General features: G+C 39.0%; 1 protein-coding gene across 1 annotated transcript in view; it reads left to right on the top strand.

Annotated features, from left to right (window-relative positions):
• Nucleotides 1-26,678, top strand: part of MCC (MCC regulator of WNT signaling pathway) — a 521,764-nt gene that overhangs the window by 87,894 nt on the left and 407,192 nt on the right. Inside the window, exon 2 of the mRNA XM_066382027.1 lies at nt 9,266-9,513. Coding sequence (XP_066238124.1) covers nt 9,266-9,513 — 248 coding nt within the window. The remainder of the gene's footprint in view (nt 1-9,265; nt 9,514-26,678) is intronic.

Here is a 26,678-nt window from a genome sequence, read left to right as displayed (position 1 = left end):
AAGCTGAGTACCACTAGCAAATGAAGTTTAGATTACTGGCTTGAAGGATACAGAGTCCAGCGTATATACTAGAAGAGATTTTAAAACCTAATGGTGTCAACTTGTTTTGTTTTAACTTGTGGTTGTAAATTGAAATGGGCAATCAGCAAAAGAGAACTAGAATTGAAGGTTCTCATTATTTAAATTATCTCCACACCTCTTTTACCTCAAATCTAACATTTTATTCACCCACTTATTTATTTAGCACTTATTTATGCTAGGTGTTAGGGATTCAAAAATTAGCAAAGAATGAGCCCTGTCCTGTAGAAATCTACAGTCTAGTATGAGAGTTTGCAGCCTGTTTATGTAAAGGGCCATATAGTCTCTGTCACAGCTATTGGAGTAAACCACTCTAGGGAGAAAGTAGCCATAAACAATACACAGACGTAATGGTGTGTCTGTGTTCCAATAAACTGGATTCACCAAAACAGTCAATGGTCTGCATTTAGCTGTAGGCTCTAGAAACCAACCTCTGGTCTAGTAGAAGAAAGAAAATACATCAATTATTACAGAGGGTCCTCGGGTTACAGCACAGTTTCGTTCCTACGACAGTGATGTAACCTGAATTTTGGTGTAAGTCACAACACACCCTAGCCTAAGTCATTTACCTATCCTAACACAGTTGCCAAATCATCATCTAGAACAGGGGTAGTCAACTTTTTTATACCTACCGCCCACTTTTGTATCTCTGTTAGTAGTAAAATTTTCTAACCGCCCACCAGTTCCACAGTAATGGTGATTTATAAAGTAGGGAAGTAACTTTATAAAATTTATAAAGCAGAGTTACAGCAAGTTAAAGCATATAATAATAATTACTTACCAAGTACTTTATGTCGGATTTTCACTAAGTTTGGCAGAATAAATCTTTATAAAACAACTTACTATAGTTAAATCTATCTTTTTATTTATACTTTAGTTGCTGTGCTACCACCCACCATGAAAGCTGGAACACCCACTAGTGGGCAGTAGGGACCAGGTTGACTACCACTGATCTAGAACATAAAAGCACAACTAAGCCACAAAAAGGCAAAAGAAATATACTGTACTGTATCCTGTACTGCACATTCTTCCGCCCTGAGCAATCAAACTAGTTCACTCACATAGCCTGTAAGTACGACACTAGAGTGAGCATCAGAAACTCAAAATGTCGTATGTCAAGACTGTCAGACTCTGAGGACCTCCTGTACTGTAAGGGGGGTAAGTGATTAAGTCACACACCAGTGCCTTAGTAACATAGAGAAGGGACATCAAATTAGACTTGTGATTACCTGGAGTATTTAGAAAACATTTCTGAAGCAGATACTGTTCAAGTGAAATATGAAGCATAGATGGAGTTTGGAGAAAGGGAAAGGCAGGATGTCTAAGTAGAGGGACAAACATGTGCAAAGTATGGACAGCCTCGACAACAATGACTCTTCTGGAAACTAAGAAATTCAGTGAGGCTAGAATGCAAGTGGTCTATGTCAGCAGGAGGAGGAAGCTAGAGAGATAGGCTCCGGCCATGTTCTGATGGGCCTTGGCTATGAAACTAGAAACAAGAATATGAAGCTGAAAGTCTTGGGGGGAACAAATAAAAATTTAAGAGACAGAAAAAAGTAACTTGTTGTCTGCTGGTTGGACATAGGTAGACCAGATAGGAAACCATTGCAGAAAGCCAAATGAAAAATGTTGGAGGTTAGTAAGGATGATTGGGATGGGATGAAAATGAGAGCTATTTAGAAAACAGCCTCTAGTTCTGGGTGACTGATTGGGTGGGGGAATAAAGGAGAAAGAAACAGATAATTTCTAGATTTCTGGTTTGGGTGAGTGAGTGGTATAATTTATGTAAATAGGAATAAACTTAAGGAATAGTACAAAAAGATGAATCCAATTTAGGACTTTGAGTTCGAGGTAAATGTGTGACACTGAAGTGTAGCTGGTCAGTAGAAAATGGGTTGCTACTTAACTAGAGATGGAGATTTGGGAGTCAACCATGCATAGTGATAGATAAGCCATAAATTTAGATTAGTCACCTATCAAAAATCTATAAAGTAGGGGAGGGGAGAGAGAGAGAGCAAAGAACAAGGCCTTGGGTAACAAGAATATTTAAGAACAAGAATTTTGAAGGAATAGTCACACAGAGTTTGAGGGAAACCAAAAGGTAGGGCTGTTACATAGAGGGAAGGAAGGAGTTTCAGGAAAAGGCAGCAGTCTGTGGTGAGTGCTGAAGAGAAGGAAAGATATGTATCTATGCTATTTGGGCCTGTCCAAAATATCCACAGAGACATTCGGCCCATGCTGAAAGGTCCTTAATATCTACTCCTGTTCTGAAAGGACCATGGAGACATTTGGTCCATGATTTATTACAGAATACAAACACTGAAACTTGTTCAAATTGTATGGACATTGTGTTTCTCTGTCATTCTTGAGGAATCTTGGATTTCACATTGATGCTTGTCCTTCCTCGTTATGAAGTTCAGCAGGGTTACTCTGAAATTGATGAGCAATTGCTCTTAAGTATATATCGACTTGAGTATTGGCTTGCTATTAATTTTATCTGTGAATAATTTCAGTGATACAGATTTGATTGTATTGGTATTTTCGTAAGGTTCGTGGCCGTATGTGAGTGTGACCAACAAGAACCTGGGTGGTATCTTATCCATGGTTCTGCGGTTTGTCTTTTCGTACTTCAAGGACCTTTGGCATGGATCAGATATCTCTGTGAATGTTTTGGACAGGACCAAATCTCAGACCTTTCAGTGTGGACCAAATGTCTATGGACTTTTTGAACAGGACCCAATGTGCATTAGTCAATTTTTCACACTTTGAATACTATGGAACTGAAATGATACTAAATTATATTTTTGTATGACTCAAATTGAACAGTTAGGGGCAAAATGAACTTTTAGACCTTTTTTGAGTTGTTTCATAAGCAACTATTTCCGGCATAACTACTCAACGGTGTCTGTTAGTTGAGAATTGTGAACAGAAGCATCTAACCTCTTACTCAAATTAATGATTGCTTTTGCACAGCCCTCATTCCAAGTGGAATGAGGTATCATTGTGGGGAAGAATAATGTTTTTCTCTATCTTTGAGCCTGAAGGACCTAAGCCCATCTTTCCCACAATCTGATATTGATGTTAGGCTGTGAATTTCCCTAAATGATAAATAGCTTCATTGAATTTTCACTTTCTACTCAATTCTTTTTAAGTTAAAAGAAGAATAGCCAAGAAACAAAAAGGCTTTTATATACAAAAACTAAGAGCTGTGCATTGTGAGACCATGCAGTTTTGAGCTAAAAGCATCAAATTTTAGTTATATTTTAATTTTTCTGCCCGGTGATTGGTGTTCTCTACAGCACTAAATATTACCTGACTTGGCTAGTGCCTCTGCTATGAACTTGAATCTGTTCCTTTCTTGTCTCATGGTGATATCCTCTAAAGATAAGATAGACATACATATATGAATATGAATAAATATAAAATACATTTTATAGAAGTGGTAGCAATAATGAAAGAAAAAATTATTTAGAGGATTTTTTAATATAGAAATTTAGAGTGAAAAAACATTCACCAATATTTTGTGAAATTAACCAAAAGGTTCACTGTGGTCATCCCTGTGTAGAGGAATTGCATGCAATTTGTATTTTCTTCTCTTTACTTATCTATGTGTTCTACAATGAATGAACATATTTTCTTAAATAATGCACAAAAGTTTGGCTGGTGGGTTTGTTTGTTTTTTAAGACAGTTGCCTTTTTGATGAGGTTATTACTACTAAAATAGTTCTCCATGATATTGGCTTGGTGTTGGACCACTGCAGCCTGGTATCTCTTTCTCTGAGAAGTGTTCCTGGTCCAGGACAGAGAAACCGTCATGCTGCTCTGTCACTGAGGCTACAGGGTTGTGGTTTACATGGTGTCCATTGGTCATTCATATTTACTGAGCATGCTGCCTGCTGTAGAAAAATATAAAGAGGTATATGTAGGAATATGTCAAAGTGGGGCTCCCTTCAAAAGAGTGATCATTTTTAACTTCTGAAAATTTATGAATCAATCCGTCAAAGTAAACATGATGGAGATCTGCTGTGTGATGAGGCACTGGGCGTCGGTGCTGCTCAGATCCTATGGGAGATTGATGCGTGGCTCGCACGGGCTTACAGGAGCTTGGGGTCATGTTGGGAGATAAGACTTGAGTGTGTAAAAATAATTAAAAAGAGACAGAGAAATGAAACTTTTGTACAAAAATCCAAAGGTTATCATAAAGCTAAAGGTAGTCAGTGAATAAATGGTGCAAATACTAAATGCTATCAAAAGGAAGTGATCACTTCGGGGACCTGAGTGGGCTACAAGGACTATGTGGAGTTGGAAGGATTTGAGCTGGAAGTGGTCATGTTAGGCCTGTGTTGAGAAATCCTAGTGTTATTTCTACCACATTCCATTGGCCAAAGGAAATAAGATGGTCAGCCCAGATTCAAGGACAGAGCAATAACCTCCACTTGTAGATTGGAAGAATAGCAAAGACATGTTGTAAGGGGATGTGTCCACAGAGGGTGTAATTCATTGAGAACCATTTTTTTTTAGTTTAGTGAAAGGAGGGGAGCCAGAGACAGACTCCTGCATGCACCTGGACCGGGATCCACCCAGCAAGCCCTCTAGAGGGCAATGTTCTGTCCATCTGGGGCTCTCCCTCTATTGCAACCGGAGCAATTTTTTTTGTTTTTAGCTCCTGTGGTGGAGGCCATGGAACCATCCTCAGCGCCCAGAGCCAGCTCACTTCAATAGAGCCATGGCTGCAGGAGGGGAGGAAAAGAAAGAGAGAGAGAGAGAAGTGAGAGTGGGAGGGACGGAGAAGCATATCGGTGCTTTTCCTGTGTGCCCTGACTGGGAATTGAACTGGGGACATCCACATGCCAAGCTGATGCCCTACCACTGAGCCAACAGAGCAGGGCTGAGAACCATTTAAAACAACCTAGCATAATGGCTTATAATAAAACTCTGTGATCCAACTTCTCTAGGCTTAGCTCTTGATATCTAAAGGCAAACTTGGAATTTATGTTTTCGCTTGTAACTGTTTTTTCATCATGTTCGTAAGAAAATATAATTTATTTTATGTTCTTATACATGTATGTAGTCATTCTGGTTTGATATAAAAGTATTGTTAACTAATAACCTTTGATAATCAAGCTGCTCATATTAGTACTGTCCTTCCTTGTGTTCACAGGCCAAAAGTTAGGTATCATTAATATCTAAGGTGGTGGATTGTATGGAAAGGGTAAGAGCTTTGGAATCACACTGATTCCATGTAGTTTCCTGGCCCTGCCACAAACCAGCTCTGTGACTCTTTCAGCCTTCATATTTAATCTGTAAAATGGGGATAATAGTACTTCCCCTGCAAGTGTGTTAGTTATTGCTAGTTAGTTGTTATTGCCGAAAGAATTTAGCTTTAATTTAGTCTTTAGAAAGTAGTACTTCTATTTAAAGGTTACAGTCTGACACTATTTAGTGGAGTGCAGTATATTTTGTTTTTCATCTTTTATTTGGCCTCTCAATGGCCAAAATTTTAAATAAAAATGCATCATGACACATTCTCCTCTGAGTTGGCATTTTTCAACACAGATTCTTTATTTAAATTGCTTTTTGTAGGGTGGGGTTCACAAACCTGGACAGAGTTGGTTTTCTCACCAAATGCCCATATGTGTAAGTGAGCCACAGGCAGGAAGGAAGGGCTGGTCTCTGCAGACAGAGTGCTCCACTTGGTAAGGCTGTCAGTTTAGTTCAATAAGCATGCTTTTCTCCTGAGCAGTTTGTGCTTGGTTACTACAGACAAATTACAGATAAGCAAAAATAAGAATGTAAACACCATATTCCTACCATTCAGAAAATACTAAGTGTTAACATCTTAGTATATGAACTTACAGAATTTAGAAAACTTCTTTATCTTTCATCAAGCTTAATTTTTAAGAGTATTATCTATATCTATATCCATATCTATATCTATATATCATCTATATCTAGGTATCGATCAGTAGATAGATAGATAGATAGATAGATAGACAGACAGATACAGTTTTTTGTTTTGTTTGGTTTTTTGAGAGAGAGAGGCAGGGAGAGAATGAGACCGGAACACTGAGCTGCTCCTATTTTTGCCATGACTGGGGATCAAACTCACAACCTTGTTGTTTCCTGATGATGCTCTTAACAGACTGAGCTAACTGACTGGGGCTAAAAATATTTTTTTTAATTCTTAATTTAGAATGTAGAATTTCAACATCAACTCTTTCTTTCTGTTTGTGTTTCTGCTTTAGCAATCCTGATTGTCCCTAAGTCACATGAATCCAGCTGAGTATCAGACAGTTTGCATTCAGGGAAGAGCAAAATAAATAAATAAATAATGTGTAAGCGCCTTTTAAAAACATTGTGTTTTGGTTAGCTGTTGTTGGGAAACAATCAAAACATTTTATTGGCATAAGCAATAAAATTTTGTTCCTGATTACACACACATCTTAGGGTCAGCTGGAGTGGCTCTTCTTAGGCTACAGGTCTAGAGGTCAGCCAAGGTGGCTCAGTTTGGGGCCCATGTTAATAGGTTACTACTAACTCTCATGGTTTGTTCTTTTCATAATGATGGCAGAATCAGAAAGAGACAAATTCAACTGTATAAACCAATACCTGCTAACATCCTGGGGGTCCAAGCAAGTTAAATGTCAAGTCTGATGTTAAGGGACATTCCTACCATAAGTGTCCTTGGCCCTGCACAGAAGACAAGGGTATGGATAGTTAACATTACTACAGGGGAATGAAAAATTAGGACTCGTAATTTAATCTACCTTACCTATTCTATGTGTATATTTATTTATTCATCCCCCTAACCACCTGCCTTACAAAAAACATATATAAATATATACTGTTGCCACCATATATATATGTGTGTGTATATATATATATTATAAATCTGTATGCAGAGATACACATATGCACGAAATAATATAAAACATGTGGTTATGTGTAAAAATTCTTTCTAAAACACGAAAATGGCATGCAATATGGAAGCAAGGTTGTATGGCCAGTAGCCACGGCCACCATCACAGCCACCTGGCCCATGCAGGCTCACATTTGATTTGGACAGATGGTAATGAAACAACGGAGCCAAGAACTGGTGGGCCATTAGCTTTAATCCTAGCTTGCACCCAATGGGCAAGAAATACACACAGTGGGAAAACACTTCCCTTTCCATTCAGGGCTCCCAAAGCCACTGACTTATCCAAGTTTCCTAGAATCAAAGGTTTCTAGCTCACCAGCCTTATTTATCTCTGTTCCACATCTCCTTCTCTCTCCACAAACTGGCTTCTCCTTCATCACTTTGCCATCTTGGCTGCTTCTCCTCTCCTCCACATGGCCTTTCTCTGCTCTTCCCTCTAATGCTAATCTCAGGAACCGAGAGAGAGAGCAAGCTCCCAGTCTACACCATTTTATAGTGTAGAAATCCAAACCTTTAAACCAATCTACAAATAAGAAAGTCTGATACAAAGCCACTTATCTAAGGCATAAATAGGATTCCTCATAAGAGTGCACCACCCCATATCATGCAACAATCAAGGGTGTGGGGAAAAGCTTAGTCTTAAAACTAAGCCTTAGGTTATAATGACTTTTTTGGCTTACAGCCTGTCTCCCACACCCAATGCAAAATATAAGTGAGCAAACATATATATCATATTTATAAACTTATTTGACCAACAAGGGTGATCAGGTAAAGAGGCTAGTATAGTAGGCCTAGTATATATTGAGAAGGTCTTGGAGAGTGTTATTTATATTGAAAAACAAAATACAGAGTAAATATAAAAGCATTCCAGGGGTAGGACCAACAGAAATTTGATGATAAATTAGACAATGGAGACTGGGATGGGAGAGTTAGGATTAAGATGGAGTGAATGAGATATTAAAAATGTCTACAATTCTATGAGCTTAGCACACTTGAGAAAGTCATGTAGCATTGACCAGGAGAAGGAATTTGTGAAGGGTGACTGGAAGAGAGAAATTGGCCTTAATTTGCATATGTTTAGGTTTCAGGTATCAGCAAACACCAAATTGGTCACACTCTGAAGATGATTGGACTTTGGTGGTCTGTTGAGATAGGAGCGCTGATTGACATTGTTAGTAACAGTGGACTAGTTTCTAATGTCTCTTCCAGCTCTTAAATTCGTAAGCCTTTGAACTTATGGTTAGAAAAATATGAACAGAATGTTTCCCTAAAGAGTTTAGATAGGGGAAAAAGAAAACCCAGGCACATGTTGGATTTCCAATGATGTTCTCCAGATATACATTCTTGGCCAGCATAGTATTGTTTTTCTTCCCTTTTTATTTTATTTATTTCTTTCTTTTTTATTTAGAAAGTTAAATTGAATGGGGTGACATTGATCAATAAGGTACATAGATTTTAGTTAAACATTTCTATAGCATTTGAACTGTTGATTGTGTTGTGTGCCCATCACGCAAAATATTTTTTATTTGTATTTTAATTTGAGAACCTATAGGCTGGATATACATCTTAGTCAAACTACAGACTCCATTATTCCCTCTTGTCTTAGATCCATGCACTTCACACACTTACAGTATTATGTCCCAGCCCTGCAAGACCTTTGGTCTGTCATCCCTGCTCTCAGTCTTAAGGCTTGTTGATGGCTGATGGAAGCATGAAAAATATTAAAAGAAAATCAGGAAAAACCAGAGGTAGGCAAACACTGAGTCATCAAAGTTAAAATTAAATAACATTTTAAAGAAGCGCTAAAGTTAGCTGATTGGTCCAGAAAGCTGAAAACCAAGCTTATCAAAATATTTGTTGTTCATTTACAACTCAACTAGATTTAAAACTCTGCCAAGAGTAGAAACAATGTCTTTTCTATGTTCTGAAACTTTATCTTACAGTGAGATTACAGTGCTACATTCTACAGGTGCTCCATCAATTTCAAAGGATAGAAAAGATGGGGAGGGTGTGGAAACAGGAAGAAAACAGAGAACAAAAGATTTAAAGTTGCCTCACTCTTCCAAATAATAGAGTTCTTGTCTAGAATAACCCAGATGAAAGAGATCATTTTGCAGTAACCACTTTTCTAGAAGCAATGAGAAGGTCAGAAATAAGTTTACTATATGTGGATAGAGACAAGAAACTCTTTTTTTTTTTCATTAGCCACTTTCTCTAGTTCAAATGTCTCTCCTAAACAACTTTTATTCCATTCAACCCCCTCTGTAGGAATGACTTGTTGATGGTCTGTCGCCAATTGAATATGGAAGAGTCTGTGCCTGAGATCATGAACCAACTGGGCGCAGATGAAAACGGGAAGATTTCCTTTCAGGATTTTATAAGATGCCGCATGCAGCTTGTTCGAGAAATTAGGAAGGAGGAAGTGGGCCTCTCTGAGAAGTCAGACAACTCCTGTAAAAAGAAGAAACTGAGGGATAGAATTGCTTCCTGGCCCACAAGCAGTGACAACAGTTTGGGTAGGTACAGCCAGGTGACAATTTAATAGTGTTTCCTTGACCTCTGTAGATGAGAGTGACCTGCCAGCCTGCTGCCGGCTTGTCCCTGGGCTGTCTTCTTGGCCTCACTTCCCTCGGTGCTTGATATTCCCCACTGTTCTGTACTATAGCTTCACAGTTCCTAGTTGACCACTTTCAGTGTTTTAGTTCTTAACCATTTCCAAGCATAACAATGCAAATAGCTCTTGGAGAGGAAGGCCAAACTGGATGGGAAAGGTGGTAACTGCATCAGCAGGCCCCACAAATTGTTTAGGGACTTCTTTAAAGCTTAATGCAGTGAGGTTTGTTTGTTTGTTTGTTTGTTTGTTTTTTGTATTGTTCTGAAGCTGGAAACGGGGAGAGACAGTCAGACAGACTCCCGCATGCGCCCGACCGGGATCCACCCAGAAGGCCCACCAGGGGCAATGCTCTGCCCACCAGGGGACGATGCTCTGCCCCTCAGGGGCATCGCTCTGCCGCGACCAGAGCCACTCTAGCGCCTGGGGCAGAGGCCAAGGAGCCATCCCCAGCGCCCGGGCCATCTTTGCTCCAATGGAGCCCTTGCTGCGGGAGGGGAAGAGAGAGACAGAGAGGAAGGAGGGGTGGGGGGTGGAGAAGCAAATGGGCGCTTCTCCTGGCCGGGAATCGAACCGGGTCCCCCGCACGCCAGGCCAATGCTCTACCGCTGAGCCAACCGGCCAGGGCCAATGCAGTGAGGTTTTTAAAAAACATTTCTTTTCAATTTAATGTGTAAATTTTTTTCTATAAATGTAGTTCATAAGTGTTATTGTTTTCTACTAAAGCAAGATAAGAAAGTTCTTAAAAATGTTGATAATTATTAAAGCTGAGTGATGAGAACATGGAGTTAATTGTACATATTTTTTGAGCAATTAACTCAAATTGCTCAAAATACATATTTTCTCATATATTTACTATTTTTTTTACAATAAAAAGTTTAAAAGAAAAGATAACAGGTATCTTAAAGGGTAGCCTGAATAAGACAGGAGAAAATATCTGAATTTTCTACCTCTACTTTCTCCTTGAAAATGTCTCCTGAGTCTCTCTGTTTATTTCAGAAAGGCAGAAGGATCTAGTGGAAAGAAGCAAACCTCCATATTGATTGTTCATCAATATTTGTAAATATATGCTAATTAGCAGGGGTTACTATGTAGTCCCTTAAACACACATAACATGCACACACACATACACACAGGTCAGTCTACTGCCCCTGGCAGTGGAATAATTTAGAGCATTATTACTGAATAATTGAAATAATAAAAATGTCCTCTTGCCTCTTATACCTCACTATCTTAATGGGTTCCATTTTAGCTTCAGATCAGATATCTGATAATGCATGTGCTCTCAGCATAATAAGTGAAAATATTTCATTTTTAAAGTAACATGTTTATTATAGAAAATAAGGAAAAAACAAGCAGAAGAAATTAAAAATCATCCTTACTATCTCATCACCTAGAAATAATAAAAGTACTGCTTACGTTTCTCCTTCCTCTCACTCTCTGTCTCTCTTATATCTGTGATCTAATTATATTTTTACTAATTTTTTCACATACTTGATAGCCATTTGCATTTTCCTCATGCTTTTAAATAGCATTTAAAAACATTGTTTCTAATGATTGCCCAACATAAAATGGATACTCAGTAATATTTATTAAATGAAAGAATGAGTAGAATTTTTTTTTTGCTAAACTGTGTTTTCTAATTTTTCTGCCAAGATCTGTGGATTTCTTGTGTAAATACATAAGCACACATACACCCATATATATTTGAAGGGTTAAGTAAACTGTAGTATATTTCAATAATTAAATATCCTTAAACTGTAGTATATTTCAACAATTGAATATCCTGTAGCCATTAATGTAATACATAAATGTGTATATAGAAGAAATAGTTTGGGGGGGAGAACTATGCTGTCAAAAATTGTACTTTAATGTATAGTATATGTTTGTAAATGTTCTAAAAGCAACAGATTTGATAGAATTGCTGACCATATCTAATTGGTTTGACCATCTCATAAGATTGTCACAACTGGAGACAGGGTTAAAAACAATTTCGTTTCATCCTTTTCTATAACCATATACCCTTGGAGAAAGGAGAGGGAGTGAATGATAAGACATGTCATGAGCTGAGGAATGCCAGCTGAAGTGAAACCTTATACCAGTTTATCCTGGTCGTTGAGGCTTCAGAGTCAGATTGAGCATGAATTTCTGGTTCTACTGCCTACATTACAAGTTACTCAACTTCTCTGTAGCTCAGTTTCCTAATCAAGTGTAAGATGAGGACAGTTATTGTTATTTAGAGGAATACAGAAACATATGCACCCACCCACATATTGCAAAGCATATATATTTATATGTAAAAGAGGAGAACATATAACAATGCCTGGCACATAATGAGCACTACATATTAGTTAATATTGTTATTATCACTCAGTTTTATTTCCTGGAAATGGTCACAATTATAAATCAGGCATTGAGAAATAATCTAGTCAGTCTAATATGAATCAAATAGATTTTAAACTTTCAATAATTTTCAATTAGTTCTTCTCTTTTCTACATCATTAATCTTTCTTTCTGACTCTGTACAGACGAACTTTAGTATCTCCCATCTTGGGCTGGGGAGTAGGGGATGCCCGCCTTGATTTCATGCCCCTTCTAACTGAAGCCCCACTTCTCTGCTCTGCTTCATAGCACAACGTTTTGAGGAGTTTGTCTACATTGAATGTGTATCAGTCCTTACCTCTCTTGCTTTGACCCACATCTCCCATCTTCAGTCATCACCCCTCCATGAACCTGCCCTTATTGCCTCCATGCTGACCAACCTGATGGTTTCTCTTCTGTTCTCTTCCAGACTTTTGGCATTTGACTTGGCTGACAATTCCCTCATTGCAGCCGTACTTTATTCTCTTGGACTTATCAATACTGCATTCTCTTGGATCTCTGCCTACCATTTCGGTTTTCCTTTCCCAGTCTCTCCTTTTCTCATCCTTCCGCCCTCCCCCTCTCTTCCCTCCCTCTCTCTCTCCTCTTCTCCTATACCACTTCCAAATTTTGAGATGCCTTGGGCTTACATTCTCTACTTTGATTATTTCACGTGGTCCCATGATTTTAAAACTTTTTTGTGCCAGTGACTCCCAAATGTATGTATCTAGCTCTTTTCTTTCCCATGAGTTTCAGAATCAGGTAAAATTGATCCATATTCCTGTATATCCTATAAACCTCTCGACCTTTACCACCCCTTCTCCCAGGGTCATTCCTCTCCCAGATATTCCTGTCTAGGAAATAGCATCATCCACCAGTTTGCTCAAGCCAGCAGATCCCATTGTCCCTTTTGCCAAAGTACATCCAGAATCTGTCTACTTCCTTTGTTCTCCTGCCACCACCCTTTTCTAAATCACCATCATATCTGGCCTTGACCACGCAAACAGCCTATGACTGGCCTGCTTGATTCCCATTTTGACTCTCTAGCTTTCATTCTTTACCCCTCAGTCCTAAAGGTCTTTCAATGTGATGAAAACATGCTTAGGTCATTTCCATGTCTATAGCACTCCATGGCTCCCATAGCAACTAAAACGAAGTCCAAATTGCTTACTGCAGTCTGCCTCATATCCACCACTCTTAAGTTGATACTGTAGTGATTCCTCCCACTATGTGTGCTCTAGTCACACTGGCCTTTATGCTGTTCCTCTTAGCAAATTCAGCCAGCCTCTACCCTTTGTCCTGGCTCTTTGCTTTGCTCTAGAGCAGTCTTCTTCCTGACTTTCTCCTAACACGACTGGTTCTTTCCTGTTATTCAGATTTCAGCTTAAATATTCTCTCTTTAGAGATTCCTTTCCAAGGTAACCTCTTCTCAATCACTCTCTCACATGCCCTTATTGCTTCATCACACCTACTCTTACCTGACATTAACATTATGTACTTACTTGAAGACTTATGTATCTACCTGCTCCAGTATCACTAGTGTACCGGTGACCAGTTCCCCAGCACTTATAACAGTGCCTGGCACATGGGAGATGCTCAGTGCATATTTGTTGAATGAATGACCAATGCACTGTGTTCACGCTTTTTTGGGGAGAGATTCATGGAAGTGTAATGAATGGTTCAAAACACTAAGGGAGTTACTATTTAATTGTGGAATCATAAGCATATGACAAATTAAAAAGTTTAAATTAGAGTCAATGAAACTTGAGAAGCCATTTAATGGTGCAAAAGATAAGGCCTACAAGGAGATCTAAGAGTTAGTATGAGTAGGAGTTTTGGGAAAGGGTTGGTATTTAAACTGTGGCTGCAGTTATAGAAAAAAGTATTTTTAAAATGTACTGTTGTGAGGAAAGCCTAAAAAAAATTTAAGTTTAACAGTTAAGTGTCAGGAAGACTTGATTGTCACCCCGACATTCGACAGCAGGAAGTCAAGTTGGCAGAAAATGAATACCCCTCAAAATTACATGCTTGACTTGGATGAGGAATTTTGATATATCCTTTTTTTTTCAAATGTTTTCCACAGAACACTGATTTCATAGGATGATCATGAATGTTATATGAAGAAAGAATTTCTTTGTCAAATACATTTGAAAGCTTTGTTAAACTAGATCAGTAGTTTTCTTTACTGTGAAACATTTCAGAGGGTTTAATATGCTAATGTTTCTTGTGAATCTCCAGGCGAAGAATAAAATATATAGCATCTTTTTTTCTTTCTTTGGTGACAGAGACAGAGAAGAGAGAGACAGAGAGAGGGACAGATAGGGACAGACAGACAGGAAGGGAGAGAGATGAGAAGCATCAGTTCTTCATTGTGGCACCTTAGTTGTTCATTGTTTGTTTTCTCATATGTGCCTTGATGGGGGTGGGGAGAAAGGCTACAGCAGACCGAGTGACCCCTTGCTCAAGCCAGCGACCTTGGGCTCAAGCTGGTGAGCTGTGCTCAAACCAGATGAGCCCACACTCAAGCCGGTGACCTTGGGGGTTTCGAACGTGGGTCCTCTATGTCCCAGTTTGACGCTTTATCCACTGTGCCACCACTTGGTCAGGCTAAAATATATAGCATTTTGCACACTTAATTGACTATAAATTTTATCTACAAATCTTCCATTTGGTCTTGCGTTTTCTGTTCAAATATACATTGGGGGGAAATTAAGATATCTGGACATCTAGGTCATAATAAATTTTTATATCTGTTTTAAGTCATTATAGAAATAATATTTTAAATTTTTAATGTATTTCAGGTCCAGCTACATGAAATTTAATAGTCATATTAATAACTAATAACAATGGTTTAAAGTTACTAATATTTACTATGCACAAGGCAATTTACTAGGCACCATATTGTATTATAGGTTTTTTTTGGTTTTGTTTTGTTTTTTCTGAAGTTGGAAATGGGGAGGCAGTCAGACAGACTCCTGCATGCGCCTGACCGGGATCCACCCGGCATGCCCACCAGGGGGCGATGCTCTGCCCATCTGGGGCGTTGCTCTGTCACAACCAGAGCCATTCTAGCACCTGAGGCAGAGGCCATGGAGCCATCCTCAGCGCCCAGGCCAACTTTGCTCCAATGGAGCCTTGGCTGCGGAGGGGAAGAGAGAGACAGAGAGGAAGGACAGGGGGAGGGGTGGAGAAGCAGATGGGCTACTCTCCTGTGTGCCCTGGCCGGGAATCAAACCTGGGACTCCTGCACGCCAGGCCAACTACCACTGAGCCAACCGGCCAGGGCCTGTATTATAGTTTAAAAAGATAAATTCCAGGGTCACCAATGAGTTGCTATGAAACTTAGACTACATTCTTGATTATTCTGAGCTGCAGTTTTCTTATCTTTAAAGATAGAGTATAACACCTGCATTATAGCATAGTTGGAAGGACTTATGTATAATTTGAAAGTTCCTACACAGTGCCTATTCACATTATGTAATCCTTGCAACTACCTTCTAAATTCAGAATAGAATAAAGGAGAAAACTGACCTCAGAAATTAAGCCACTTGCTCTAAGGCATAGGGCTACTTAAGGAGTTGAGAACACTAAGAAGTGGCTTATTGAGTAGATGATTCTTTTAGTCCCCTGCAACTTTTACTTAGAAAAAGTGTCTTTTTAAAATTTTTTAACTAGTTTTAGAGAGAGAGGAAGGGAGAAACATCAATTTGTTGTTCCACCATTATTAATGCATTCATTGGTTAACTCTTATCTGTGCCTTGACCAAGGATTACAACCTTGACAGCATCAGGACAGTGCTCTAACCAACTGACCTACTGGGCTAGAACTGGGAAAACTATCCTGATGTTCAAGATGCAAACTAAAAATAATACTGCTACCCAGAGACCGCTCCCAGATATTCTAGACACAATAGGCCCCTGAGCCTTGAGGAGGGATCAGAGGACAATTCCTGTTAGATTAAGCCCATTTCTTTGTTAGTGAAGTGACAGTATATGTTATACCAAAATAGTTATGAGTTTTTGTGTATGCTGCCTAAATTCCCAGTGGAAAACAAATCCTCTAGATTCAATATAATTATTTGTAATTTTCATTTTTAAATTTATGATTTAAAGTTTTAATTTAAATTTTAGAAATTTAAGTTATATTTTTTAAATTGTGATTTAAATTTAAAATATTTTTCTCTGTGATCAGAAAAGACTCTAGAGTTTTTTAAATTTCCAGCATTAGGTATTTATAGTATATGTTGGCAGTTCCAACAGGGCCTTTATTAAAATATGCCCTTTAAAATAAACAAGTTTTCTTTCTTTGCTTGTTTTTTATTTGGTTTTTTACTTCAACCAAGCTGTAAACTTTACACATGATCTCCACATAGTTGTGTCAAATGAATAAATTATGTGAAAGAGGTAGTGCTTCAAGGTGATAACCATTGGAAAAAAACTCTGGGCTTGCCCGAGGAAAGCTGATGTATGACTTCAAGCTTGCCTAACGAGGTTGTTAAGTCTGCTTTTCAGATCTCGGAGGGCACTTGTTTTCCTTTCTTCTGTCAGGTTTCAGAGAGCCCAAGAACTTATTTGAATCAAATCCCCATGGTTTTAAAGCATCATTTAAGACAGCAGACATTAAAACCTGCTAATTAATACAACTAAATTTAATTTATGCTAAGATTAGAACAGTAGGCACAGTGTCCAATAACCTATATCTTCAAAGACACTTTATAGACCTTTCCCTGAGACATATTCCCACCTGATGTGTCAGCCTTCATTACTGCTCTTAGAATACCCCTATGGGCCAGAAGAAACATAAAAAGTACTGAAGTTTGTCAGGGAAACTAATGGCACAAGTTGTTCTTAACAGGAACTCAGAGCAAAAGTTAGATCAAAGAATATAAGATTTGGACAGGAAGGACTCCAAAGCCTGCAGGCCTAAGGGAGTAAATGTAAGGAGATACCCTAATTCCTTCGCAGATTTAAAGAAACAAATAAGCAGCCCTCTGACTTTTGGTTTAGTATCTTGCTTTAAAAAAATAAATAAAGCTACAATTATTTAATAGACCCAAAACCTGTCTAGTCCTGACACATTCCAGTTTTCCAAAATAAATGTTATTCTTAAATATTGTTTGTTTTTTCTCTGTTTGTAAATATTGTTCTAAACCCTTAAAACAGGTTAAATTAAATGAGACAAGAAGATATTTTCTAATCCAATTGGATTGGCCCTAATAGGTAGGGTTCTGGCTGGTGAATAAAGAAAAGCAGAAGTGTCTTAAATCCTCTATGGGCCCTGGGTACGCAATTAATAATTAACACAGAGACTTTTAAATAAAGTCATCATGAGAATCATTGTTAAAAATACTGTCCAGCTAGTATAAAACCAGACTCAAAACACACAGTTTATAGCCTGATTGAAGGTTTCAGAAGTTGGATTTTGTTGTTGTTTTACATAGTCTAAGCCCTGTCTCACAGGGTGAATGATATGTTTATTTAATTTATACTACTCTTTAATTGAGAGTTAGAATAGGTTTCTAAAATCTGTAAATAATAGGTTCTTTTTTAATTGCCTACTGAAAATACTGTCAAGCAAATTTCTATAAGTTGACTGTTCTCTAGATTTAGTTTGAGTAGACTTGGTCAGTCATTCTTTGCTTAACTTGGTCTCCTTGTATCTCTTTTTATTAGTCTTTTGTCCATTTTGCTCTTGAGCAGTCTTTAATCCCCATTATTTGTCTGTTTATACTTCTCAGATTGACACTGCTATTGTCCCTATCTGGGTCCTCTTTCTCATCCTACAAATTACTAGTTTCCTCGTTTTTTACTGACTGATTTCAGCTGATGATGCTATGACTTCCAATATTGTTGATAGTATTCATGGTAAAAATGCATTGGTTCTTTTTTGTCTACTTAATAAACTCTACTCTATCACTTCCTAATGTCAGGACTCATCCCATCAAGTAGCCTCATCTTACCTTGTTTTGTTCCCAGTTATTTTCCCCACAGAGACCCTTAGCTTTAATAATATTGGTTTTACTGATACATAGTTCTCAAGCCTACTTCTTGAGTTTTGTTCCTTCCATACTGTTAGAGTTTTTTGGTGAAAAATAGCAAACATCCAGTACTAATACTTTGAAGGGGGAGAGAGAGAGAAAACATGAATGTGAATGTAATGAAGTCTAGGCAATTAGATCTAGCATGGATGGATCTGGAAGCTCAGATGCCATCAGTCTTCTTCCCTCCATGTGTCAGCCCTTTCCTTTAGCTTTACCTTTGTTCTCAGGCTCCTTGTTGTGGCCTCCAGCAGCCCCCACCCAGTCTGTTGAGTAAACATAAAAAAAATTAAAAATAAAAAAAAAGAGAGTGATTTTCTCTTCACAGAAGTTCCACAAAAGTCCTGGAAATTAGTCTCACTAGGTCTTCCTAGGTCATATACCTAACTCTGAACAAGTCCCTCTGGACAGAAAAATATAGTAGTCTGATTGGCCAGGCCTGGATCATACATTCCGCCTCTAAGACTGGGGTAGAGCTGACTCTATCCCTATCACATAGACTGAGAGTTGAAGAAAGAGGGCTGGGAATCAAGGTACTGTCACCACAAGAAAAGCAAGTGGATGCTACACAGGCAAAAAGAACAGATGTTCACCACATGATCATATATTATAAATCTTGCCTTTTTTCCTTTCTTTGTATATGTACCCTTGCAATCCTCAAAAGGCTTTAATAATGCTACATAAAATTGATATATACACATATATTTAGCAACTAGGAGATTCATGTGCATTATCACAAACCAAGTCATAAATTTTTTGATGACATTTCTTTTTTTTAATGTGTTTTTATTGTATCCTGTGTATATATCTATTATTATAATTATGAATCATCCTGTGTTTCAATTATCCGTCAGCATGTCTATCCCTACTACTAGGATATGCATCCCGGGCAAATTGCACAGTGCCAAACACATGGTGAGCACTGGAAGAATGCTTGATATCTATATGAATACATTAATGAGCAAAGCTTTTTGGTAACCCTGTCTCAGGTATAGTAAGAATTTGTTGATTTATTGTCAAGCTTCAAAGCGTGGGTTTCTTTCTTTGAGGTATAGCTATTCTTTTGAAATAAGATGTGTGTGTGTTTGAATCTGAGCAATATTTAAAAAGAAAATGAGGCTAAGTAATTAGTGGTAGATTAATGTGATCAAGATTAATTTTTTCCTTTAAATGTATTCTTATCCTGAAGTTGTAGTCTCAAGCTGGATGTAATAAAAGTGTCAGAGTTTATTTCAGCTGATATCCAGTATGCCTTCACTATGATACTTGCTGCTAAATTGACAAAACAAGGAGAAGGCATGATGTGCTTGATTGAAAATACAGCCACAGTATTTTTCAGCTCTTCTGATCAAGAGGTGGAGCCTTTCTCCCTTGAATCTAGGGAGGTCTGGTGATTTATTTTGACCACCAGAATGTGGCAAGATTGAAACTGTGCAAGTTCTGGAGCCTAGGCTTTAAAATGCCTAACAGCTTTTAGCTGCACCTCTTGGAACATTTCTGTCACAATGTAAGTAAGTCTAGGCTCAACTGACAAATGACAAGAGACCACACAGAGAGGCCCAGCCAACAGCCAGCATCTGGGCCCCAGACACATGCGTGTGCACATCTTAATCCCTCCAGCCCCAGATGTGCTACCAGAGGACTGCAGGTCACACTAGTGATTCTAGATGAGCTATGGCAGGGAACTTCCCAGAAGAGCCCAGTCAAAGTTATTGAACCCAGAATCACAAGAAACAATTGTTGTTTTAAGTTACTAAGTTTTGTGATCACTTGTTATGTAGCAGTAGCTAAGTGATACCACAGGAGATTACCCTTAAAAAGTTCATGAAATTACTATGAATATGAATCAAGACAAAAGACCCAAAGCTATCTACAGATTTCAGTGCAGTCCCTATCAAAATTCCAATGGCATTTCTTATAGAAATATAAAAATTAATCCTAAAATTCATATGGAACCACAAAAGATTCCAAATAGCCAAAGAAATTCTGAGAAAGAACAAAGCCGGAACATCAATATTTTCTGATTTCAAGCTAAATTACAAAGCTATAGTAATCAAAAGAATATGGCATTTGCCAAAACAAACACATAAACCAATAGAATAGAATCAAGAGCCCAGAAATAAACCTACACATATACAGTCAACTAATATTTGACAAGGGAGTCAAGAATACTTAGTGGGGAAAGGATACTTTCTTCAACAAATGGTGTAGTCTACATGAGACTTCAAGAGATCTCTGGCTTGGAGGTAATTCATTCTCTCCCCCAGACTTTGACTATCTTCTGCATTTGTGCTCTTTTGGTGGAAAAGACGAAGAAGCAACCTATCAATAGATCCCTTTACAACTGTAAACGTTGGAGCTTCTTTTCTAGTTTGTCTTCTTGAGCTATTTAGGACAGTGGTTTTCAATCTTTTTACACTTGCGGACCAGTGAAAGTAGGAGAGTTATTTCGAGGACTGCTAAGGCAGAAATTACCCTGAGCATAAGTGAATTATACTAAGATCATTGGGTCTATAATTCTCATACAACTGCAGGGTGGCTAACTCTTGCGGGCTTACAGGAAATTTCTGGCACTGGTCCACGGACTGATGGTTGAAAAACACTGGTTTAGGGCTCTTGACACAATTAATTGCTCTAGTACCAGATAGTAACTTACAGAACCCATCAGGATCTAAGAGTAAAGAGGGTCTAAGACTGCCCAAACATTGTTAAGATCACCAGCAAAGACATTTTCTAGAGCGGCTATGGCAATGGCTTTGTGTTTAAAAAAAAAAAATAGAAGTCCAGCTCAGCAGGTACAGGGAAGCAACCCTGCACTGAACACGTACTAACAGAAAAGTGGGGTTACTTTAGTGGCAGCTTGTATGCGGTGAATTTTCTTTCAAATTATGAGCATAATTAAAGGTATAATGTGATAATGTTCTTAATACATCTAACAGATTTAGTAGCCTACAGATCAGCAGCATCTTTTTTATTTATTTATTTATTCATTTTAGAGAAGAGAGGGAGAGACAGAGAGAGAGAGGAGAGACAGAGAGAGAGGGGGGGGAGGAGCTGGAAGCATCAACTCCCATATGTGCTTTGACCAGGCAAGCCCAGGGTTTCGAACCGGCGACCTCAGCATTTCCAGGTCAACGCTTTATCCACTGCGCCACCACAGGTCAGCAGCATCTTTTAAAACAAAATTTTTCCTAACCTAAGAAAAATAGGAAACACTAAACTAGAGAAAACAATTGTTTAGGTTTAACCGGAAACATTATGTCATTTGCCATAAAGAGGCAAAGAGCTCTGCTGAACAAGGGAATGGGGTCGGATATTGTAAATCACCTCCCGCCCTCAGGCCCTCTCAGTTATGTCTTCATTGATTATTTGAGGTGTCATGTGTGAACCCACACACTAACATGTAAGCACAAACAACTAAGAAAACCAAAGCTAACAAATGACTGACACCTGAGACAGGGAAAATAATGGAGTCAGATGTATATTATTTGTCGATCAAAATGAAATGTATTGGATATATTAGTTCTTTGTTTTTGTTTGGCTTTTCTTAGTCTGAACTTTAAACTCTGCACTTCAGATGTCAAATTTCATTTATAATATATTGGTTATCATTTCTTCATTACACACTCACTGCAGATAGAAGGAAAAACTAAAGGGTGATGTAAGAAGTAACAAACGGTGTATTTCTTTTTTTAAAACTCCTAAGCAAGCGTGTTTAAGATCATTGGATTCTTAGGTACTTTGTGAGATATTAAATATGTTAGGTTTCTTATGTAGAATAGTACCTCATGTAAGTCAATAATACACTGTTCCATAATAGTCTAAATTCTTGTAAAATGATGTCATGAGTAATGCAAACTGGTTTCATCTTACTTTCTGATTTTGTCTTTGTGTGTGTGTTTCAAGCTACTTGGTGCCGTTCCTTTTGAATATATTATTTTAAACCATTTCTCCGTGACATCAATCACTTTATTTTAGCCAGTGTAAAACAAAAAGGTCATGGGAATCCAGGTGTGCTTATCTTGGGTGGTAATCCTGGTATGAAGGGTGCCAGTGATCACCTGTGTTGATCATATCTTTTGAACCACATGTAACACAATCAAATCATTCATCTATCTTCCTTTCTCACATGATTTAACTGAAGCAATTCATTAAGTGTCATTGTTTTAATGAGATGTTGAAACCATTCCAATTTCAGTGGCAGTGATACAAGTTGGCATGATTTTAGGCATTTTTCATGGAATAAAAATGATTACTTGGCTGAGATAAAGGTTCAGTCTGATCACAGAAACTGTTTACTTTGGCCAGACTATTCCATTGTCCATTCATTCTAGAGAACCTGCCACTCAACATTACAATCACAAAAGGCTCAGGAAGGCTCAGGATTTTGCTTCCTTATTATTTCTTCTATGACTACTGCAAGTTCATTGGAAAACATGAATGAAAGGGCATTGGTAAATGACTGTTTAAGTCAGTTACAGTTTTATGATTGTTTTGAAAGGACATTGTGTGGTTTCCAGATGAGTCATTTAAGTTTGCTATCTACAAGAAAAACATTTTTGCTTCTAGTTGAAGCAAAATTTAATCTGTTACCTTGTGTATTTATTTAGTTCTCATTTTATGGATGCATATCAGTTCTAGATAGATATAGATATGTTTAAAATGACCATGTCAGACCTCTCTCTTAGTATTTATAGTGTTCTCATTGATTTATATGACACTATTTAGAGTTCTTTGATAATGTTTTCCCTCTGAATTACAAGACTACAGTCCAGAAAGTCTGTTAAATGTCATCTAGTTTCCTCCTCTCTATAGTATAAATGAGAAAATGGAGACCTGGGGGGTTGAATAATCATTCTGTGTTCACAGAACTAGTTGGTGACATGGCTGAGACTAGACTGGAACTCTCCTGGCTCCTGGTCTGTTGTTTTTTTACTAATTCACACTGCTATGTTCTCTCCTCTTTTTCTCTTCCTATAGAAACAAAGACTTAAAATCACAATCTCTAAAATGGTTTGTTTTTCTTGTTAGAAATTTCTATGCAGAGATTTAGGTGTAAAAATGACATCCTGGTCTCCTAAGTAGTAAATCTGTTGTTTTCAGTCTCACCTAATTTTAGTTGCTTTACTGCCAAAACCATGACACTCAAAATGCTTATATGTCTACAGTGTGTCCGTAAAGTCATGGTGTACTTTTGACCGGTCACAGGAAAGCAACAAAAGACGATAGAAATGTGAAATCTGCACCAAATAAAAGGAAACCTCTCCCAGTTTCATACCTATTCAGTATGAAATGCAGTTCGATGTGGGCTCACGCACAGATTTTTTAGGGCTCCTTAGGTAGCTATCCCGTATAGCCTCTACAGACTCCTCACTGACTGATGGCCTACCAGAACGGGGTTTCTCCACCAAACTGCCGGTTTCCTTCAACTGCTTATCCCACTGAGTAATGTTATTCCTATGTGGTGGCGCTTCGTTATAAACGCGCCGATATTCACGTTGCACTTTGGTCACGGATTCGAATTTAGCAAGCCACAGAACACATTGAACTTTGCTCTGTACCATCCACATCTTGACTGGTGTGGCCGTGGGCTGCTCCACTGTATACATGGTGTTACGTCATCATCTGCGCCTGCGCACATGCTGCCACATCATCCTACAGAAACTGTATTTTCCGATGGCTTTAGGCAACCCCTGTGTTTTGGTCGTTCGACCCCTGCCAGGGTCGCGACCCACAGGTTGAGAACCGCTGCTCTAGATGGTACTGCTCTTGGGCAAAATTTCTCCTTATAACAAAAGCACCCCATGGTAAGTATATACCTCTTGTATGGCTATTAGGACTATAATAAAATACATACTTAAGGTTATAGTTGATGGTTCCTCCCAGTCCATCACCTTGGGAAGAGTAGGTCCTCAGACACAGAACTGTAGCTCAGAAGGTTTGCAAAAGCTTACTGAGGCCAAGCAGACAACAAAAATGAGTGGAGTTGACCAGAGAAAGCTTCCAGCAAACTGGAAGGCACATGACCATCTACAAAGAGACAGCAAATGCTCAACTACAACCAAGTGTTACCATGTAAGAATAGGGGCCACATGTTTTCAGATCATGCATGTTTGTGTATGTGTTTGTTCAATGCCAGAAAATGGGTTTTGGGGTTTTTTTTTTTTTTGTATTTTTCTGAAGTTGGAAACGGGGAGGCAGTCAGACAGACTCCCGCATGCGCCTGACCAGGATCCACCCAGCACGCCCACCAGGGGGCGATGCTCTGACCATCTGTTGCAACCAGAGCCATTCTAGCGCCTGAGGCAGAGCCCACAGAGCCATCCTCAGCGCCCGGGCCAACTTTGCTCCAATGGAGCCTTGGCTGTGGGAGGGGAAGAGAAAGACAGAGAGGAAGGAGAGGGGGAGAGGTGGAGAAGCAGATGGGTGCTTCTCCTGTGTGCCCTGGCTGGGAATCGAACCTGGGACTCCTGCACGCCAGGCCGATGCTCTACCACTGAGCCAACCAGCCAGGGCCCCAGAAACTGTTTTTGCTTTTATTAAATATGATCTCTCTAAATTTTCAATGCTGATGACTGAATCATAAAAAAGAAAAAAACTTTAACTGGAAACTCCATATTGTTTTCTACAGTGGCTGCACCAGTCTGCATTCCCACCAGCAGTGCAGGAGGGTTCTCTTTTGTCCACATCCTCACCAATAATTGTTATTTGTTGATTTATTAATGACAGCCATTCTGACAGGTATGACGTGATATCTCATTGTGGTAATTTGCATTTCTCTGATGATTAGTGATGTTGAACATTTTTTCACATGCCTGTTGGCCCTCTGTTATGTCCCCTTTGGAGAAGCGTCTATTTGGGTTTTGCCCGTTTTTTAATTGGATTTTTTTTTGGGGGGGTATTGACTTTTATAAGTTCTTTATAAGTTTTAGATATTAACTCCTTATCAGCTGTATCATTGGCAAATATATTCTCCCTTTCAGTGGGTTGTCTTTGCTGTGCAAAAACTTTTAGTTTGATGTAGTCCCATTTGTTGATTTTTTTTCTTTTATTTCCCTTGCCCAAAGAGATATATCAGAAAAAATATGGAACTGAGTTATGACCTAGCAATTCTAATTCTGGGAATATATCCCTAGAAGCCCAAATCACTGATCTGAAAGAATATATGCACCACTATGTTCATTGCAGTGCTATTTACAATAGCCAAGATTTGGAAGCAGCCCAAGTGCCCATCAGTAGAGAAGTAGATCAAAAAGCTGTGGTGCAGGCCCTGGCCGGTTGGCTCAGCGGTAGAGCGTCGGCCTGGTGTGCGGGAGACTCGGGTTCGGTTCCGGGCCAGGGCACATAGGAGAAGCGCCCATTTGCTTCTCCACCCCCACCCCCTCCTTCCTCTCTGTCTCTCTCTTCCCCTCCCGCAGCCATTGAAGCAAAAATGATGGCCTGGGCGCTGGGGATGGCTCCTTGGCCTCTGCCCCAGGTGCTAGAGTGGCTCTGGTCGCAAAAGAGCGACCCCCCAGAGGGGCAGAGCATCACCCCCTAGTGGGCAGAGCATCGCCCCTGGTGGGCGTGCCAGGTGGATCTCGGTCGGGCGCATGCGGGAGTCTGTCTGACTGTCTCTCCCCGTTTCTATATTATTAAAAAAAAAAAAAAGCTGTGGTGCATTTACACAATGGAATACTACTCAGCCATAAAAAAGAATGGAATCTTATCTTACCTTTTGCTATAGCATGGATGGACCTAGAGGATCGTATGCTAAGTGAAATAAGCCAATCAGAGAAAGACAAATAACATATTATTTCACTTACATGTGTAATCTAATGAACAAAATAAATAAATAAATAAACAAAATAGAAACAGACTCAGAGACAGAGAACAGACTAGTAACTCAGAGGTGGAGGGATACAGTGAAGGGCTAGGTGAAATTGGGATTAAGAAAGAAAATACCTCATAGAAATAGAGCGAAAGGGGAGTGGGGGGGACGTAGAATAGGGTAAAGGGGATAAATGGTGATGGAGGGAGATTAAACCTTGTGTAATGAACACATCATATAATATATAGATGATGAATTATAGTTAAAACCTATATAATTTTATTAACCAATGTAATCCCAATAAATTCAATAAAAATATTTTTAAAAATATTTTCAGATAGAAGTTCTGAATTGCAAAAGAGAAAAAAGAATAAAGAAAATGGTAAATATGTGGGTAAACTTAAATAAGCAATATAAAATGATAATACTTTAGCCCTAGCCGGTTGGCTCAGTGGTAGAGCGTCAGCCTGGCATACAGGAGTCCCGGGTTCGATTCCCGGCCAGGGCACACAGGAGAAGTGCCCATCTGCTTCTCCACCCCTCCCCCTCTCCTTCCTCTCTGTCTCTCTCTTCCCCTCCTGCAGCCAAGGCTCCATTGGAGCAAAGTTGGCCTGGGCGCTGAGGATGGCTCTATGGCCTCTGCCTCAGGAACTAGAATGGCTCTGGCTGCAACAGAGCAACGCCCCAGATGGGCAGAGCATCACCCCCTGGGGGGCATGCTGGGTAGATCCCGGTCGGGCACATGAGAGAGTCTGTCTGACTGCCTCCCCGTTTCCAGCTTCAGAAAAATACAAAAAAAAAATAAAATAAAAATAAAATAATAGTACTTTATCTTGTAGTGTTAAGGGGAAATAAATATACA

Source organism: Saccopteryx leptura, chromosome 4, assembly GCF_036850995.1.
Source record: "Saccopteryx leptura isolate mSacLep1 chromosome 4, mSacLep1_pri_phased_curated, whole genome shotgun sequence".
Taxonomy (NCBI): Eukaryota; Metazoa; Chordata; class Mammalia; order Chiroptera; family Emballonuridae; genus Saccopteryx; species Saccopteryx leptura.
The sequence above is the reverse complement of the archived record's forward strand: the minus strand, read 5'-3'. Positions and strand labels throughout refer to the sequence as shown.